The sequence below is a fragment of the Rhinolophus sinicus genome, linkage group LG13 (genome assembly GCF_036562045.2).
Source record: "Rhinolophus sinicus isolate RSC01 linkage group LG13, ASM3656204v1, whole genome shotgun sequence".
Classification (NCBI taxonomy): domain Eukaryota; kingdom Metazoa; phylum Chordata; class Mammalia; order Chiroptera; family Rhinolophidae; genus Rhinolophus; species Rhinolophus sinicus.
Window position 1 is genome coordinate 27,211,741 of NC_133762.1, and position 18,127 is coordinate 27,229,867.

An 18,127-nucleotide genomic window follows, 5' to 3' on the forward strand; every position below is an offset into this window, starting at 1 on the left:
CCAGCCATGACATGGGCTGTATTTTTAATCTTGATTTTAATTCCTGGCTGTATTCTCCCAGCCCAGAGCCCCAGGGCCCATGCTAATTTGCTTGCCCACCTCAACTGGTGCCTGAATAACCATTTTAAAAACTGCCTTGGGGAAATCTAATCAAATGAGAACAAAATCTAATTTGGCACTAAAAGCTTTTGACTGAAACCCTGTTTTCTAGGGCCTTGTGGAGCCTGAATAATAAACTTTCTGGATTTTTTAAGGGTTGGGGGTTGGAGAAAGGTGTGAAAGAGGAGATTCTAGCAGAGGAAACAGCTCCACTTTGACACCCATGGCATTGGACAATAATGGGCAGGAGTGGGCTTCCAAAGGCACCCCTCTTTCCACCCCCAAGAAATGGTTAGCTCACCAACCAGGCCAAGAATTTAAGCTTACTAGCATTCCATGCTACGTGTTTTTCAGAAAAACCTTCAGAAACAAACCAGTAGGATCACAAACTGGGGACTTGAGAAAGCTGGGGAGAACTCAGTTTCCCCAGCGGGGACATCAGAGAGCCTCCTTCTCTAGGCTTTCATTCAGAACAGTGAAGTTCTGTGCTTCTTAAATTACTTGTGGTCCTGGGTTCCTTTCAGAATGTGTCAAAAGCAGTGGGACTGTTTCTAGGAAAATGCACACAAAAACGCAAGATATGGCAGGTAATATTTCAGGAGACATGCGGTCCCCTTTAAGTGTCTCTGTCATGCTTCTTGTTGCTTTTCCTCGTTGTGGCCTCCAGGACCCTGCATGATCTGGCCTCTCTACCCTATAATGTCATCTTTTTTCTATAATGTCACCAAGCTTGTTCCTGCCTCAGGACCTTTGCACTTGCTATTCCCGCTGCCTGGAGCAGTTTTCCTTGTATTTCTCTATTCCCTCTGACTCACTCTCATCAGTCCTCAAAGAGGCCTCCCTTGACCACTCGGCCCTGTCATGCCTCCAGTGGTCCATCTCTGGCCACTTTACCACATCACTGCCCTTTATTCTCTTCACACTATTATCACCAAAAATACCATCTTTATTTGTCATAATCTCCCACTAGACTCTCAGCCCCATGAGGGCAGAGATCCTGTTGGTCTCATTCACTGCTGTGTTTCCAGTGCCTACGACAGCTCCTGGCATACCATAGGTGCTTAATAAATAGTTGTTGAATGGATATATGAATCTCTACATGCCCAAGGCAGTGTTACCCCAAATTCGGCAATTTCATGTGCTGCCATCCTGATTTTTACCATGCCAGGCGTACTGATTCTATTATTAATATTGTTATTTCAGTTGCTTTTTACTCTGTTGACACCATTTATTTCCAAAGGAAAGTTTTTACATCACCACCACTGTTATTTGCCATGACTAGAAAGTGTCGGGGTCTATGAGGGGGCTTATTAACTTTCACTCTCTTCCTTCTTGAGGTTCTGGAACCAACAGAGAAATGAAACTAAGCAGTCAGCAGATGGAAGCCAAAATAACACTTGGATGAATCTGATAAAGGCTAAGTTTGAGGGCATGGCTTCCTTCTGAGGGCATTTGGGCTTACAGATGCTAAGCTGCAGAGTTAAACAGACTTCCCGCTGAGCCAAGCTCACACCTCCCGCCCATCCCATAAGAACAAGCCCCTTTAAACTCCCATTCCCTGAGAGCAGCTCACTCCCGAAAGGAAGGGCAAAGGAAGGCTTGGGTTCTGCCTGCCCAGTTATCCCTTCAAATCCACCAGCCATATATGCTAACAGTCAGCAAACTGCAACTCGCGGGCCAAATCTGGCCCTCCGTCTGTTTTTATAAATAAAGTTTTATTGGCACAGAGCTATGCCCATTTATTTTGTAGTGTCTGTTTTCTCCAACAGCAGGACTGAATAGTTGGAGCAGAGACCCTCTGGCCCACAAAGCCTAAACTATTTGCTCTCTGGGCTTTTAGGAAAGGTTTGCTGATCGTTGTGGTGTGTCATTCTTCCTCCAAATAGGAGGAACAGGAGGGAGTGGAGAGAAGTGGGGAGTAGAGCAGAGCCCCTACGTAGGAATGGAAAGAAGCTGCAGAAGTGTGGCTTAGTAGATCTTGTTTCCTGCACTGTACTGATCTCTACGGGCCTTTTCAGCCCTCACAGCGCAGTTCTTTACTGAGGAAGAAAGGAAGGTGTGGGAGCCAAGGAGAGTTATTTCGATCAGGGTTTCTCAGCTCCAGACTATTGACATTTTGCGCTGGATAATTCTGTGTTGTGGGGACTGACCTGAACACTGGAGGATGTTTAGCAGCATCTCTGGCTTCTACCCACTGAATGCCAGTGTCACCCCAAGTCCTGACAAAACCAAAATACCGGCAGACATTGCCAAGTGTCTCCTGAGGGACGGAATCACCCTTGGCTGAGAAGCACTGCTTTCAGGGAATGGACACAGCAGAGTGTCTTGAACGTGTCTTGATGTTTTAGAGAAAAACTCCAGCTTTCAGCTCACCTGATGCTTTCATGCTACCTCTTACTCCAGCTGGCATCTCAATCCCTTGTGCCTTGACACTCAGCCGGGGACACTCAGTTCCTGCTTGAATCCCCACCACCTAATTGCATTTTACTCTCTAAATATTGGATGGGACTCAGGACTCACAGCTGGGCAGCCAGTTTCCCACCTCCTCCTCCCCAGAATGCCAGGGTTTCTTCCATTTACTTTTGCTCTGCCCTCCCACCAAAGCGAGGCTCCACCTGGGGCCTTTTCCTGAGGCTACTGGATACCCTCCCTCCCTGTTTTCACCTCCTCGTGGATTTAATGGAAGCACTTCCATTTGCTGGTACTATGGGGAGTCAGGAATCTGGCTGTTTGAGTTGTGTGGGGGAGGGTGTCTTCCCACACCTGGTTAGTGCCAGTCAGCTGGCAGGTCTCCAGAAAAACCCCATGGAGGCTCCAGCTCCATCACAGCCTTTCCTGGTCCAGGCCTCTTGTCTGTGAGCCAACAGGCCACGAGCTTTCTTGAAGGTTCCAGGTGGAAAGGCCCATCATAGCCCTGCCCCAGCCCATTCCTCTGTGGATGTTCACTTTCCCATCTGTCTCTCTCATCTTGGGCTCAGAACTGACACCCACTGAACACTCACTGTTTGCCAGGCACAGTACTAAACTCTGTGCTTGCAAGATCTCTATGAATCCCTTCAACAACCTCGAAAGTGAATTCTCGCGCTCCCAGCAACTGAGTGTCTCAGAGCCCCGGTGTCCTCCTCTGAAAGAGAGAGCTGCCAAAGGGCCTCTGTCTCTGGAAAACTCACAGACTTTTCTATTCCTTAAAAATGCCTTCGTAGGTTACAATTACTAAAAATGGTACTCGCTCACTGGGAAGAAAAAGAGAACAAAAAAGTATCACCAACAAGATCTTGTCTGTTATCACCCGCAGAGAGTTTTTTGGGTTATCCCCACCCACATGAATTAGGGTAATTATTTTTTTAAGTGAGCTTTGTTGGGGGTGCATGCATGCGTGGGAGAAGTGCACTGCCCCTAAACGTCCAGCTCAGCAGTCTCAGCAACTGAACCACCTGTGTTCCAGCAAGAAATAGAACAAGGCCATCACCCGAGAAGCCCCCAGCCCCCTACCCCTTCCACCCCCTCTCCTCCCTGTGTCCAGAGAGAACCTCTGCTTGCCTTCCCAACAACATAGATGCGTTTTGCCTGTTTTTGAACCTCATATAAACAGGGTCATACCGTGTGCATGCCTTCATATCTGGTTTATTTCCCTAACATTATTAGATTGTTGCAATGCGGTCATGTTATTGAATGTGGCACTAGCACTTTCCATCCTCGTTTCTGTGTCGTATTCCATTAAATAAACATGCAGTAGTGTGTTTATCCACCTCTTGTTGATGGACCTCTGATTTGTTTCTAGTTATTTGCTTTCATGACTGCTGCTCCTGTGAGCCTGTCCTGCACCTGACTTTTGGTGAACGTATGAATGCAATTCTGTTGAGTAAATACCCAGGATTCAGGTTGCTGGGTCCGAAGGTGACTAGGTTCAAGGTTAGCCGACACTGCCCAACAGTCTGCCACGGTGGTTGGACCAGTTTGCATACCCACCGGCAGTATATGCGAGTCCCAGTTGCTCCACATCCCGACCAACACTTGCTACTGTCCATTTTCTTAGTGTTAGCCATTCTGCTCACGGTAGTAGATAAACTTCAAGGGGTCCATGAACTTGAATGCAAAAAAATTACACTCTTATTTTCACTAACCTACAACTGAAACTTAGCATTCACTTCAGTTATGAAAGTAGGCCACTAACCATAGCAGATAGGCAGAATCTATAACTTTGTCAACCACAGAAATCACCGATATTTTAATATTTCATTGTAGTTGCTGCAGATGTCACAAAATAAAATATTTCCACTCGTCACTGCTCTGAAATTATTACTCTCTGCAAGGTCTTGCTTTGAATGTCTTTAAAAAAAATTTTTAAAAACACCTATTACTATATGGCACTACCTTTAAATATGTTGATAATTGTATTTCAAAATAATAGATTTTCTCTGTAATTCTCTATATTTTATTTTACACATGTGAAAACATTTTGAAGGGGGTCACAGGCTTTCCTTGATTGCAAGGGGCTCCGTGGCTCAGAGTGCAAGGCTGTTTTGAGGTCTTGGGTACAGGATGGTCGAGTGATGCCGAGGAAAGCCTTTGCTCTCTGTTTTCTCACATTGCTTGCGGGTCCTTATTTCCCTTCAGCTTTCTTCGGGAAGTACCTGAATGAATACAATGGCTCCTATGTGCCACCAGGCTGGAAGGAGTGGGTCGGCCTCCTTAAAAACTCCCGCTTTTATAATTACACGCTCTGCCGGAACGGGGTAAAGGAGAAGCATGGCTTTGACTACTCCAAGGTAAGTTCTGCAGCCTTTGCAGGCTTGCGTTGTTCTGCCACACCCACCCCCATCCTCCAGGGACTGTACAGTGAATTTCTTACTTGGGAGTCAGTGGACTTGGGTTCAGAGCCCAACCTTGACACATGGGGTGTGCCCTTGGTTATGCTACCTGCTCCTAAGGGCCTTAATTACCAAATCTGGAAAATGGGCACACCCTTGCCTCCTTAATAATGTGTACCTGCTATGGTCCAGGCACGGTGCAGGGTGTTTTTCCTAATGTATGTTTCTAATCTTCACAATAGTCCTAGAAGGGGAGTGGGCTAGTTGAATTTGATTGCATTATTCATTCATTCCCTCAACAAGTATTTATTGAGAGCCTGCTCTGTGCCAGGCTCGGTGCCAGGTACTAGATATTCAAGGGTAAATAAAAACAGACCCAGGTACTGGCCTCATGGAGCTCACAGTCTGGCATGTGGAGGTGTGTTAGTAACTATGAAGAGATGGCACATGTATTCAAGTCAGCACGTCACACCACAGTATAGAAACACATGTATATGTGTACACACACACACACACACACACACACACACACACACACACCAGCCCTGTCTCATATTTTGTCACCCCCAGTAACAGCCATTTCAACCAGACATGAACTAACCCATGCATCTCTCACCACAGCCTACGTACTGTGTGCTGGTACTATTCCCAACTAGCAGAGAAGGAAACTGAGGCACAAAGAGGCTAAGTAACTCGACCACATAGCCAGTAAGTGGTAAAGCAGGATTCAAACCCAGGCCATGTTACTTCAAAATCCATTCTCTAAACTGTAACCCATGGGCCCTGCCATCTATTTTCGTACAACCTGTAAGCGTAGAATGGTTTTCAGCTGGAAAAAAATCAGAAGAAGAGTAATTTTCATGACACGTGAAAGGGATACGAAATTGAGATTTTAGTGTGCATTAGTAAAGGTTTACTGGAACACAAACATGCCATTCTTTCACACAGTGGCTGCTTTGGGGTTACAGGGGCAGTGATGAGACATCTGGCCTGGGAAGCCTCAGATACTGCCTGGCCCTTTACAGAAAAGCTTTGTTGACACTTAGTGGAAACCACTGTATAGTCCTCTCATTAATAATTTTGTTTGGGGGGAAAAAAAAAAAAGATGGATCAGACCAAAAAATCAAGGCCTGAGCTCTAGCTCTGAGTGCTTTACTTATTAGTTTTGTGACCTCAGGTTCCCCATCTGTAAAGTATACAATTCTCAGAGTTGCTGTGAGGGTCAGTTGAGTAAATGTATGACAACACTGAGGGTCAATGTTCATTGTAGGTTATCTCAGTGGCAGACTCCTTGCTACTGTGTCGCCCCGAAAATAAGACCGGGTCTTATATTAAGGTTTGCTCCAAAAGACGCATTAGGGCTTATGTTCAGGGGATGTCCTCCTAAAAAATCATGCTAGGGCTTATTTTCCAGTTAGGTCTTATTTTCTGGGAAACACGGTAACTAGTTGACCCTTGAACAACATGAGGTTGGGGGTGCTGAACCCCTGCACAGTCAAATATCCACACATAACTTTTGACTCCCCAAAAACTTGACTAGTAGTCCACTGTTGACTGGAAGCCTTACCAATAACATGAACAGCCAATTAACACCTATTTTGTACATTAATGTGTATTCTCTATATTGTATTCTTGCAATAAAGTAGCGAGAGAAACGAAAATGTTAAGAACATCGTAAGGAAGAGAAAAGACAGTATTTATTGAAAAAAGTCCACATATGCGTGGACCCTGGCAGTTCAAACCCATGTTGTTCAAGGGTCAACTGTAAGTGCCTTATTCACTTAGCAGTCCTGGTCAAGTGCTCGCATCACCATTTGGAGGAGGGATGTCCCTGGGCTATTCTTTAGATGCAGAAATTGAGCTGCAGGAAGGCAATTGGTGCCCCTGCTTACCCGCCAGCTTTTTGTTACCAAAACCCTGGTGGGTGATAAAGCTGGGATTGGAGCACAGTGTCGCTTGACATCCCTGCCAGTCCCCCTGCCTCCTTCTCACCTCTCTAATGATAGTGGTTTTCCTCCATGGGGGCACAGACCCATGGCCACCCCTTCACAGGGAGCCCGGCACCCTGGGGACAGGCTCCCACCAATCTTTTGGTAAGTGAGGGCATAAAGAACCACTTCAGCCACTAAGCAGCAGCGCAAAGGGCCAGCCTGAGGAACGAGGCTCCCCTGTGCCCAGGAGCACGCCCTGCACCCCACACACTCTTCCTCTTTCCCTGAGAAATCCTGGTGCTCCATGACTCCTTGAGGAAAACAGGTGCTTTGGGCCATAGCCACAGACGAGCCATCTCCTCAGATGCACTGGGGTTCCTCTTAGCTGACTGATCAGAGTAAATCGGTGGAAATCAAGAGGGACAAAGGAGGCAGGGACACACCCTTCTGTTGCCCAGATGTGGCTGCGAAGCTCTGGGCAGGAGCAAAGTCCCCAGAACCCTGCCATCACCACCCACCTGCAGGGCCGTGGCCAGGAGTGTGCCAGGGGAAAGGTAGCTCCTGAAAGCCTCACCTGGGGGGTTGGGGGTGGGGCTGGCACAGGACTGAAGGAGAGCAAAGGGGTGACTTCCTCATGGTCTGTTAGCCAGTCTCCAGGTTCTAGAAAATTCACCTTTCGGCCTGCATGGTCCTCCCACTTTGTCACACCCTTCTTGTTAAGGGCTCTGAATCTCTAACTCCTTCCTCGTGGCTCACCCCAGGCACCCCAGCTCGTCTAGAACTGAGTTCAGCATTCCCCGCCTCCCCACAACCATCTCTTCCTCTTGGACCCCCACCTCTGTACCCTTCACCCAAAGCAGAAACCAGTGGTTTGGTGGCCTGGCTGCCCCACCTCATGCAACCCCACATTTAGTCAATGCACACATCCTACGTATTGAGCCCACTCCCAGCCGTCACTAGACAATGCTACTGCCCTCCTGGCCCAGGCCCCCTCATCCCTCACTCTGACACCTGGACTCAGCTCACGTACTACAGCCAGAGGGATGCCGTGTGCTCACTGGCCAGCCCAGCACTCACTGGCCACCCCTGGAGTCGGGGTGGAGTGTCCCCCTCCAATCCACATGGATGAATGGGGTGGGGGTGCAGGCATAAGTGTCAGATGTCATTGCAGACGCCCCCCACCCCCACCCCTGGCCGCCAGCAGGGATCAGAGAGAAGGCTTAGCTAGGAGTGACTTTGGGGAGGACCGAGAAGAGCAGGTGGCTTTTACACATGCAGAAAATCTGCCGGGCCACCAAGACCGCCATGATGTTATTCTAGCTGACTCTTCTCAGGAGCCGGCTGCATGCAGAGCCCTGTGTCAAGAGCTTTACGTCTCTTAGCATTTCAAACCCTCACACCAGCCTTGAGAGGCAGGCTGGGGATCACCCTCACGTGCTGTTAAACATGCCACATCACGGAGACGTTAGGAGCCCCCACGTTACCCTCCTGGCTCTCAGCTGCCCCACCTGCCCCACCAGCCACACCTGCCCCTCCCAGTAGGTCACCAGTATCCTGAGTTTGGTGCTTACCATTCCCACACTTGCCTTCACTCTTTGATTGCATACGCAAGTGTCTCGAACAATATATAATACTGTTTTGAGTGTTTTTAGATTTGGAATACATGGTATCGTGTCACACATAGCCTTCTAAACTTGCTTTGATCACCCAGTATCAGGTCTGTAAGATTTATTCATGTTGCTCCGTTCGATCTAGTTTATTCTCTTTCGTTGCTGTATGTCCTCTCCTGGGAACAGACATTAATGGTAACTTTGAAAAAAAACGTTTAATCCCAGCCACACAAGCATGGGTATGGTTCTAAAATCGAATAGTGAAGATAAGATGGGTTTATCATGCAGAGCAGCAGCCTCCACCCCACGTCACCCGCTGGGGACAGTGACTTGCAGCTCGCAGTTCCCACAACTCTCACTGCTGTTCCTGATTCACCCCCCAGAGGCACTGAGTGTGGACTTCCTGTCTGGACCCCTCCTTTTCACCCAAGAGAGCTTTGCACCGTTTTTGTTTTTTTTAGATCCGCTATTAATTACTTTTGTCATTTTAAGACCTTTTCTAACACCTTTAGATCACGTTCCATAACTATACCAGCAGTTCTTCAATTGACATTAACATATTGCTGTTATGTAGTTGGTTCTACAAGCCCCCTTTTTAAAACCCTTTTTTACTCCTAAAAATTCATCGTAAAAAGTATTGAAAATGGAGCTGGGAGAATTGGATAGCCACGTGCAAAAGAATGAAACTGGACTGCTATTTGTCACCATGTACCAAAATTAATTCAAAATGGATCAAAGACTTAAGCATAAGACCTGACACAATAAACTGCATAGAAGAAAACATAGGTACTAAACTTATGGACCTTGGGTTCAAAGAGCATTTTATGAATTTGACTCCAAAGGCAATGGAAGTAAAAGCTAAAATAAACAAATGGGACTATATGAAACTTAAAAGCTTCTGCACAGCAAAAGAAACCATTGACAAAATAAAGAGGCCACCAACTGAATGGGAGAAGATTTTTGCAAACAGTGCCTCCGATAAGGGGCTAGTATCCAGAATATACAAGGAACTCATGCAACTGAACAACAAAAAAACAAACAACCCAATTGAAAAATGGGCAGAGGACTTGAAGAGACATTTCTCCAAAGAGGACATACAAATGGCAAATAGACATATGAAAAAATGCTCAACATCACTAATCATCAGAGAAATGCAAATCAAAACCACAATGAGATATCACCTCACCCCAGTCAGAATGGCCATCATCAACAAGACAAATAGTAACAAATGTTGGAGAGGCTGTGGAGAAAAAGGAACCCTCATACACTGTTGGTGGGAATGCAGACTGGTGCAGCCGTTATGGAAGGCGGTGTGGAGGTTCCTCAAAAAATTACGAATAGAATTGCCATATGACCCAGCAATCCCTCTCCTGGGTATCTACCCAAAAAATCTGAAAACATTTAGAGATAAAGACACGTGTGCTCCAATGTTCATTGCAGCTTTGTTTACAGTGGCCAAGACATGGAAACAACCAAAATGTCCTTCGATAGATGAATGGATGAAGAAGTTGTGGTATATATACACAATGGAATACTATTCGGCAGTAAGAAAAGATGATATAGGAACATTTGTGACAACATGGATGGATCTTGAGAGTGTAATGCTGAGCGAAATAAGTCAGACAGAAAAAGCAGAGAACCATGTGATTTCACTGATATGTGGTATATAAACCAAAACAACAAAAGAACAAGACAAACAAATGAGAAACAGAAACTCATAGACACAGACAATGGTTTGGTGGTTGCCAGAGGGTAAGGGGGGTGGGGGGGGGGGGTGGGGGGGGGGGGAGATGTGGGTAAGGGGGATCGAATATATGGTGATGGAAGGAGAACTGACTCTGGGTGATGAACACACAACGGGATTTATAGATGATGTAATACAGAATTGTACACCTGAAATCTATGTAATTTTACTAACAACTGTCACCTCAATAAATTTAATAAAAAAAAAAAAAAAAAAAAAAAAAAGTATTGAAGGAAAAGCACACAAAGTAACAAGTGACTTTCTCGTCTTCTCTCCCTTTATGTTCGTCCTCTGTGAGCACTTTATCTGTCCTTCTAGATGCTTCCTTGCTGTGCAAAAGCATATGGAGGTAGATGCTTGGCTTCTCTCCACTCTGCCTCCCTCCCTGCCCCACAAAAACGTAGAGTCTTCTTGGGTTTGATGTGTCGCTTGATCTTTCCCTCAGCAGTGTATCCTGGACAGCTTTCCATCTCAGTGACCACAGGTCTGCTGTTAATGTGTACACAGCGCTGCCCGGTGTGAGAGCTGTCAGGGCATTAGTCGTCTTCCTACCGCTGGTCACTGCTTTATCAGCCGCACTGCAGGACCAGCCGTGTGCATATAGGTGTGGTGGAGGAGTGTCCCTGAAGGCATGTGTCCATAGATGCACGCGTACACCCGTGGGGTGTGTGTGTGTGTGTGTGTCATGCAGTTTCACTCGGGGTAGAAGCTGTAGCCATTTCTTTACCTTTTCGTCTCTAAAACAGTACCCCTTTTTGAAAGGGGTCATTTCTAACATAGCTGCTTCCTAGGAAACAGTGAGTATGTCTCAAAAACCCGTTACCTTTCGGGGACGGCCGGTTAGCTCAGTTGGTCAGAGCGCGGTGCTCTTAACACGTTGCCTACGGATCATGAGAATCTTCACGAGGGATTTAAACCCCGCCGTACGCAGCGTGTTAACAACAAGGTTGCCAGTTCGATCCCCACATGGGCCACTGTGAGCTGCGCCCTCCACAACTAGATTGAAACAATGACTTGACATGGAGCTGATGGGTCCTGGAAAGGTAAAGTAAAAATAAAAGTTTAAAAAACAAACAAACAAAAAAAGAACCCACCACCTTTGACAGAGATCAGCAGCTAAAGATTTGTCAAGGTCAGCAAGGGCTGAGGCACGTCTCACTTCTTAGCTGAGCCCTCCGTCTCTGCCCAGGACTTTTCCTCCAGCTCCTCTCTCCTCCTGCCCGTTACCTAAGCAGGTCTCACGACTCACCTTCATGCCGCTCCTTACATTACCCCTGCTTTGCACCTGCTGCCAGTTCACCCTCTTTCTGTTCCTCAAACACATGGCAAGCTCATTCCTGCTGCAGAGCCTGTTTGCATTTGCTGTTCCCTCTGCCTGGAACTCTTCCCTAGATCAGTCCTGGCTGCACATTAGAATCCCCTGGGGAGATTTTCAAAAGTCCGATGTCTGGGCTGAACCATAGACCAATTAAACCAGAAGTTCTGGGGGTGGGCCCAGGCATCAGTAAAGCTGAGATGATTCCAGCAGCTGAGATGAACCCCAGTGATACAGCTCTTCCCATGACCACCTCTTTCTCATCACTCAGATCTCAGCTCAAATGTCACCTCTTCAAAGAAGCCCTCCCTGACTGCATCAGCTAAAGTACACCACCCCCAGCCCAGCTTCCCCTTACTCTTTGTCATGTCTTGTTTCCTTCATCCGTCACACCTTGTCACTGTCTTGGTTCTTTGTTTACATGTTTCTCTTCTCCTGCCCCCGGCACAGGCTCTCCAGGAATGCAGGGTGTGCCCACCCTGCTCAGTGTATCCCCTAGACCAGGGGTGTCCAAACTGCGGCCCGTGGGCCAATTGCGGCCCGCAATCCATTGTTAATTGGCCCGCAGCAAATTCCAAAAATATATTTAGTTTACTTAAATAAACCAGGTGAGGCAATACGTGCTTCACCTCGAGTGAGTGGGCCAGCTGTTTGTGTATTTTACCTCATATGGCCCTTGGTGAAAAACGTCGAAAAAAGTTTGGACACCCCTGCCCTAGAGCCTTGAAAAGACTTTAGGCTTGGGAACCAAAACTCAGGAGGCCTCGCTGAACCATTTACCAAGTCGAGTGAGTCACGTAACTTCCCTGTGCTTTAAATTCCTCTTCTGGACAACAGGGCTTATCATCACACACACTTTCTATGGGTATGTAAGCATTAAATGAGCTAATTACAAGGAAACACAGAACGGTTCCTGGCACACCGTACAGCACTCAGTAGTGTAAGCTGTTATTATTTTAATACCTATCACGAATGAGTGACAAATGGCAATTTCTGGCCCATCCTCCCTAACCCCTTCTCTGCTTTTTTGCCTCCGTTGTGCACAGTACCATCTGACACTCTTATATTTGACTTGCTGACTTGTTACTTGTCTGCCCCCTGGACTGTGGCTTCCACGAGGGCAGGGATTGTCTGTTTTGGGCGCCATTGTATTCCCGCTGCCCGGCACGGTGGCTGGCATACAGCAGGTGCCCAGCACCAACGGTCATGTCCTCACGCGTTCTCCTGTGTCTCCCGCCCCCAGGATTACCTGACAGACCTCATCACCAACGACAGTGTGAGCTTCTTCCGCACATCCAAGAAGATGTACCCGCACAGGCCCGTCCTGATGGTCATCAGCCACGCGGCCCCGCACGGCCCCGAGGACTCGGCCCCCCAGTACTCACGCCTCTTCCCCAACGCCTCGCAGCACATGTAAGCTTCCGCACCTGCCTGCAGAGCCAGTGGTTGGGTGAAGGTGGGAGGGACAGAACTGTAACAACAGTGACAGAGCCGTGCGTTGTCTCTACAACTCCCGGGTTAAAGGACCCGGGAACACACAGCTCATCTATGGGGAAACCAGGCTACCAGTCCAGCCAGGCTGGACAACAGACCAAAGTGGGAGACGAGAGTTTTTAACTTAGGACCCATCTCCTCCGACTAGGAGGTCTGTGGATAGACCTGCATTTCAATATAATAGGTTTTCTTTGTAATCCTATGTATTTTATTTTATACATTTTGAAACGTTCTTTTGAGACCGGATCCATAGATTTGTCAGATGAGTAGTATAGTCGCCCTCTGTTGTTAAACATTGACTGTGTGACAGGCTCTATGCAAATCCCTGAATAGTCACAATGACCCTTGATGTATTAGTTAACAAATTACCCTGATGTTTAGCAGCTTAAAACGACCATGTGTCTCACAGTGTCTGTGAGTATGTTATCTGGCAGTGGCCTTTTTGTGAGGTTCTGGCTCAGGGTCTCCTGAGGTTATAATCAAGGTGTCAGCCAGGGCTGCAGCCACCTGGGGCTTGCCTGGGGCTCACCCACATAGCTGTGCCTCCAACGACCAGTCTCTCCATAGGGCTGCTTGGTAGCTGGCTTCCTCCAGAGGAAATGACCTGAGGTAGAGAGAGGTGGGGAGGTGGCAGGGGAGGCCGCGATGGAACCTGTCATCTTTTATAACCTCAAAGTGACCCACCATCACTCTGCCATGTTCTCTTGGTCACAGAGAACATGGGAGGGGCTGCACAAGTGTGTGAGTACCAGGAAATCAGGGGCCCTGGAGGGCTGTCTTGGAAGCTGCCTATCACACTTGGTGTTTGCATTTTATAGACAAGGGAACAGAGGCACAGAGAGGTGAGGTAACTTTCCCTAAGTCTCCCAGCTGGTAAATGGCAGAGCCAGGACTCAAATCCAGCCCCCATTCCCGCCTCCCATCTCTCCTCCCAGCTCTCCAGAGCTCCTCCCTCCAGCTGGCTCGCAAAGCTTTCTGGAAAGTTCTGTTTTTCTCTGCCTCAGACCACCTCCCACTTAGCAGTGAAATTCAGCAGCCTTTGCTGTGACATTGGGGCAACAAGGACAGGGCAATTTGGAACCTGACTGAATATTCCTGGTGTTTAATTTCCACTGCAATCAGAATGCAGAACCCTCCTCAGGCTGCTCGCTGTAATTACTTTCTGACAGCGCCCAAAGTGGCTCAGAGAGGACAGGAGGTGTGTTAACCTTCTGATCCTCTGGTCTTTGGGGAGGAGGATTTGACAGAAAGTAATGAACTGCATTCCAGGGGCTGCAGTGCTGCCCTCTTCCCCCAGAGGGCAGCACTACCTCTCTGCACATCTGACTTGCCTGCCTCCCCCGCCCACTCCTCACACCGGGATGCCAGCCTCCCCCAGCCTCCTGCTTCCACCCCCACTAAGGACTCTCCATTGCGGGAGGGGCATGTGGCCAGCTCAGTCCCACCTAAGGGAGAAGCCGTGGGTGGCTGGGGAGAGGTACACTTTGCTTCTACAGCTTCTCCTTTAAAAGAGGTGCTGGCAGCTCCCCCTACCCCGCCAGCAGCCCTGGTGTTTCATGATGAGATTGTTTGACATTGCCTGCTCATTTATTTTCCCTTTGAAATGAAAATTACAGAAATTGAACATGAGCAGCGCCTGCTATTACTAACCCAGAGAACCCCCTTGCCTTATTAGGGGTGTGTTTGGAAGGCTCTCCTATCTCTGGGGTATAATCATTTCCAAAACAAAACCCAAAACCAGAAACTTCTGCAGCTGGGATGTTTAGTTATGACAGTCAAGGTGGAGGGGGGGGGGAATGAGGAGGGGACAGAGCCCTGCATGTTGGGTTGGAGTTCCAGTTCTTTCTACCAGGAGGCTGCTGTCAGAGACTCCCACCCCATCAAGCCTGTGCCCCTTTCCTGGCCAGGCCTGTGGGTTCTGAGAAACGCTGCCTGATGCCATGTTGTCCCCTTTCCCCACTCCATGCACACATGCACACACACAAATATGCAAACATATATACACACAAACTCATATACACAGATGCAGATACAAACACAAAGATACAAACAGACACAGACACACACAGATATAGACACAAACACCACAGAGATACAGAGATACACACACATGCTCAAATGCACCTACAACCATGTACACACAAACAAATATACACAGATACACACACAGATAGATGCAGATCGGACTCAAATACACACAAAGATACACAGTTACACAAGTGCATGCACAAACCTGTACACACAAACACATACAGATACATAAAGACACAGACACATATACACAAATACACATGCAGACAGACAGATACATACACATAGACGTACAGACAGATACACATACACAAAAACATGCAAAGACAGATACACAAACATACAGACATGTATACACAGACATGCAAACACACACAGAGATATAAGCAGGCACACAGACACCAACCCCCAGAGCTGTATTTGAAGTGTGGCATCTGATTGTGGGTTCATGGGCCTCTGCTTTTATAACCCATCTGAGTCAGGCCGGTGTTGGCAGCCTTGGGTGAGGGTCATCCTCCCCCCGCCCCCCCCAGTAGAAGGGAGGGGAGGTTCTCCTTCAGGTCCTACTGTGAACACACCAGACATTCCTTGGATTCTTGAGGAGGTGAGGGTTGCAACTCGTCAGCGGGTGACTTGGTTCCTGTGAAAATGCGACACCCTCTCTGAGAGAGCCAGGCCTCCTACAGGTGACCAACAAGCTGGCACTGGGCCCAGGCTAGCCCCCAATTCTGCAGTCTCCTGACAGACTCCCCCTCGCTGCTCTCAGGGCAGACACCAGCCTAAGAGAATCTACTAGATTCAGGGATGACTGCTCAAAATTGCCTCCTGGAATGTGGCCCCTTGGGCTTGCGGGAACAATTTTCCCACACTGACCAACAACTCTGAGAGCCGCTCTGTGCAGCCCAGCCCTTTCCAGTTCCTCAGTGGGGAGGGGCAGGGGGCCTTGTTCCTGGGAATGTTCTACACGCAGGTCAGGCCCCAAGCTGGCCCACGGAGCACGCTGCAGTTCTCATAATCAAAGGAGGCCGTGGGCTGGGTTGGATTTAGCAACAGGAGACCAGCCAGAGACTGAAAGCAAAGTCCAGAAGGAATCTGGAGGCCATGCCTCAGCCGCTCTGCATAGCAACCGGCTCCACAACTGTCAGGCTGCCGAAAGCTGCAGTGTCGTTACTTCTACCCCAAGAACAGTCTGATATTTGGGAGCCTGTAAAGGTCCTTGATGTGGCCAGTGAGAGGGAAGGGAGTTTGGCCTCTGATGAGACCGGTTTTGGCCCCGCCCACTCCCCCTCAGCCCCTTGCCTCCTTAATATCCATTTTGGAAATCCTGTTGTCTTCAAGCAGTGGAAACTCAACCTTCATGTGCAGCTTTGCCTGGGCAGTGGGTAAGATCGGGGGGAACCTGGTCCTCAAATATCAAACTAGGAATAATAGGAAGGGACACTTCCTATTAACAGTGCCCCCTGACCAGAGTACCCCATATGTGGGTGGGGTTTTCAATAGCTCAGGTCTGCTCTTGGTGTGGGACCAAGTAATGCGTTACTGGAATCCTCTGGAAGCCTCCAAGGCTCGGGGACTGAATTAACCCAGGTGTTTCTGCTGCTGACTCCTCTAGCAGGAATGTGTTGGCTAAAGTTTTGCTCGAACACGTAAGGACTTGAGGGTCCCCAGTCAGCCCCATGTGTCGGGGAGGCGTTTATGATCACGTGTTAGTTGCCGATCGATGGTACCCGCTCCTGGAGTTCTAACTCCAGTTCTGCTTCTCACAAGTTAGTCCCCTTGCTGGGCCTCATTTCTCACACAAGGAGAATAAAATTAGCACCAGCTCCTAAGACGATGACGAATATTAAATGAGATGATGTCAGGCAGACCCTTCGAACGCTGTGCCCAGCACGTGATAAGAGCTGGATAGAGGTCATCACAGCTGAGTCCAATGGCTGTACCACCCACTCAGGGGAACCGCGGGCAGAACCCCGAACTTCTCTGACCTTCCATTTCCTCTTTTGTAAAAGGGAGCGTAAACCAAACGGGAAGAGTAATTGTGACAACTAAGTCATAGAATGTGGCGTGTCCCCAGTGTATACATTCAGGCCATCCTTACAACGTTGGCCATACATGCATGACTGTTATTTAACTAATTTTTTAATCAATTTCCCTTTTCTTCACCAAAATCTATTGCAAAAGGAAATTCTATAGTGGTGCCTTAAGCATGACTGTCACTTGCCATGTACCCACGGTAACTGAAAAATAAGTGCAGTGCTATCAAAATAGAATTGGGTAGGTGCCTGCTGGAGAATCAGAACCTGAGCCTCTCTCCTTTAAAAGGGGAGATGAGCACATTCCAGGCAGGTATTAAGGACAGACTGGCACAGACTGAGACTTTGGCCGTGGGGTAATGAGTGTGCTGACGGAGCTAACATGGAAGGGACTTGCTCAGGTTCGGTCATTGAACCCTGAACCTCCTCCGGTCTTCCCACGTGCACACCCCACATATGCTGACCTAACGTTCAGCAGAGACCCTGACATGCCAGCGTCCACTTACCCCCCAAATGGGGGCGTTTCACGCTGGGCTGCCGACCGGGTGCAGGGTGGGTGCTCTCCTGCATCATGGGCAGGCTGGGGGGCCGGCCCAGCCCTTGGGTCTGACCTGTGTGTGCTTCCTGCCAGCACACCGAGCTACAACTACGCGCCCAACCCCGACAAGCACTGGATCATGCGCTACACCGGGCCGATGAAGCCCATCCACATGGAATTCACCAACATGCTGCAGCGGAAGCGCCTGCAGACCCTCATGTCCGTAGACGACTCCATGGAGACGGTACGCCCGCCCCTTGCCTCACACCTCCCGACCCTCCACCCTTTCCTGAGTGTCATCAGCTGGAGAGGAATGGGAACAGAGGCAGAATAAAAGGCACTGTCCCAAGCCTGGGGAGAACGGCTTTGAGCAGTGCGTACAAAACCCCTGCCTTGGTGGAACTTACATTCTAGCTCCACTCTGTTCAATCCGGTAGCTAGGTGTGGCCGTATACATTTCTTGACAGCTTTATTGAGACCTAATTCACCCAATTAAAGTGTACAAGGCAGTGGTTTTAATA

The 18,127-nt window shown here is 48.4% G+C and overlaps 1 protein-coding gene across 6 annotated transcripts in view; it reads left to right on the top strand.

Annotated features, from left to right (window-relative positions):
• Positions 1-18,127, top strand: part of SULF2 (sulfatase 2) — a 102,703-nt gene that overhangs the window by 62,710 nt on the left and 21,866 nt on the right. For all 6 annotated transcript variants that reach the window (XM_074317821.1, XM_019749674.2, XM_074317820.1 and 3 more), the window contains exons 4-6: positions 4,717-4,868; positions 12,754-12,923; positions 17,700-17,850. In XM_074317821.1, the coding sequence (XP_074173922.1) occupies positions 4,717-4,868; positions 12,754-12,923; positions 17,700-17,850 (473 nt within the window). The remainder of the gene's footprint in view (positions 1-4,716; positions 4,869-12,753; positions 12,924-17,699; positions 17,851-18,127) is intronic.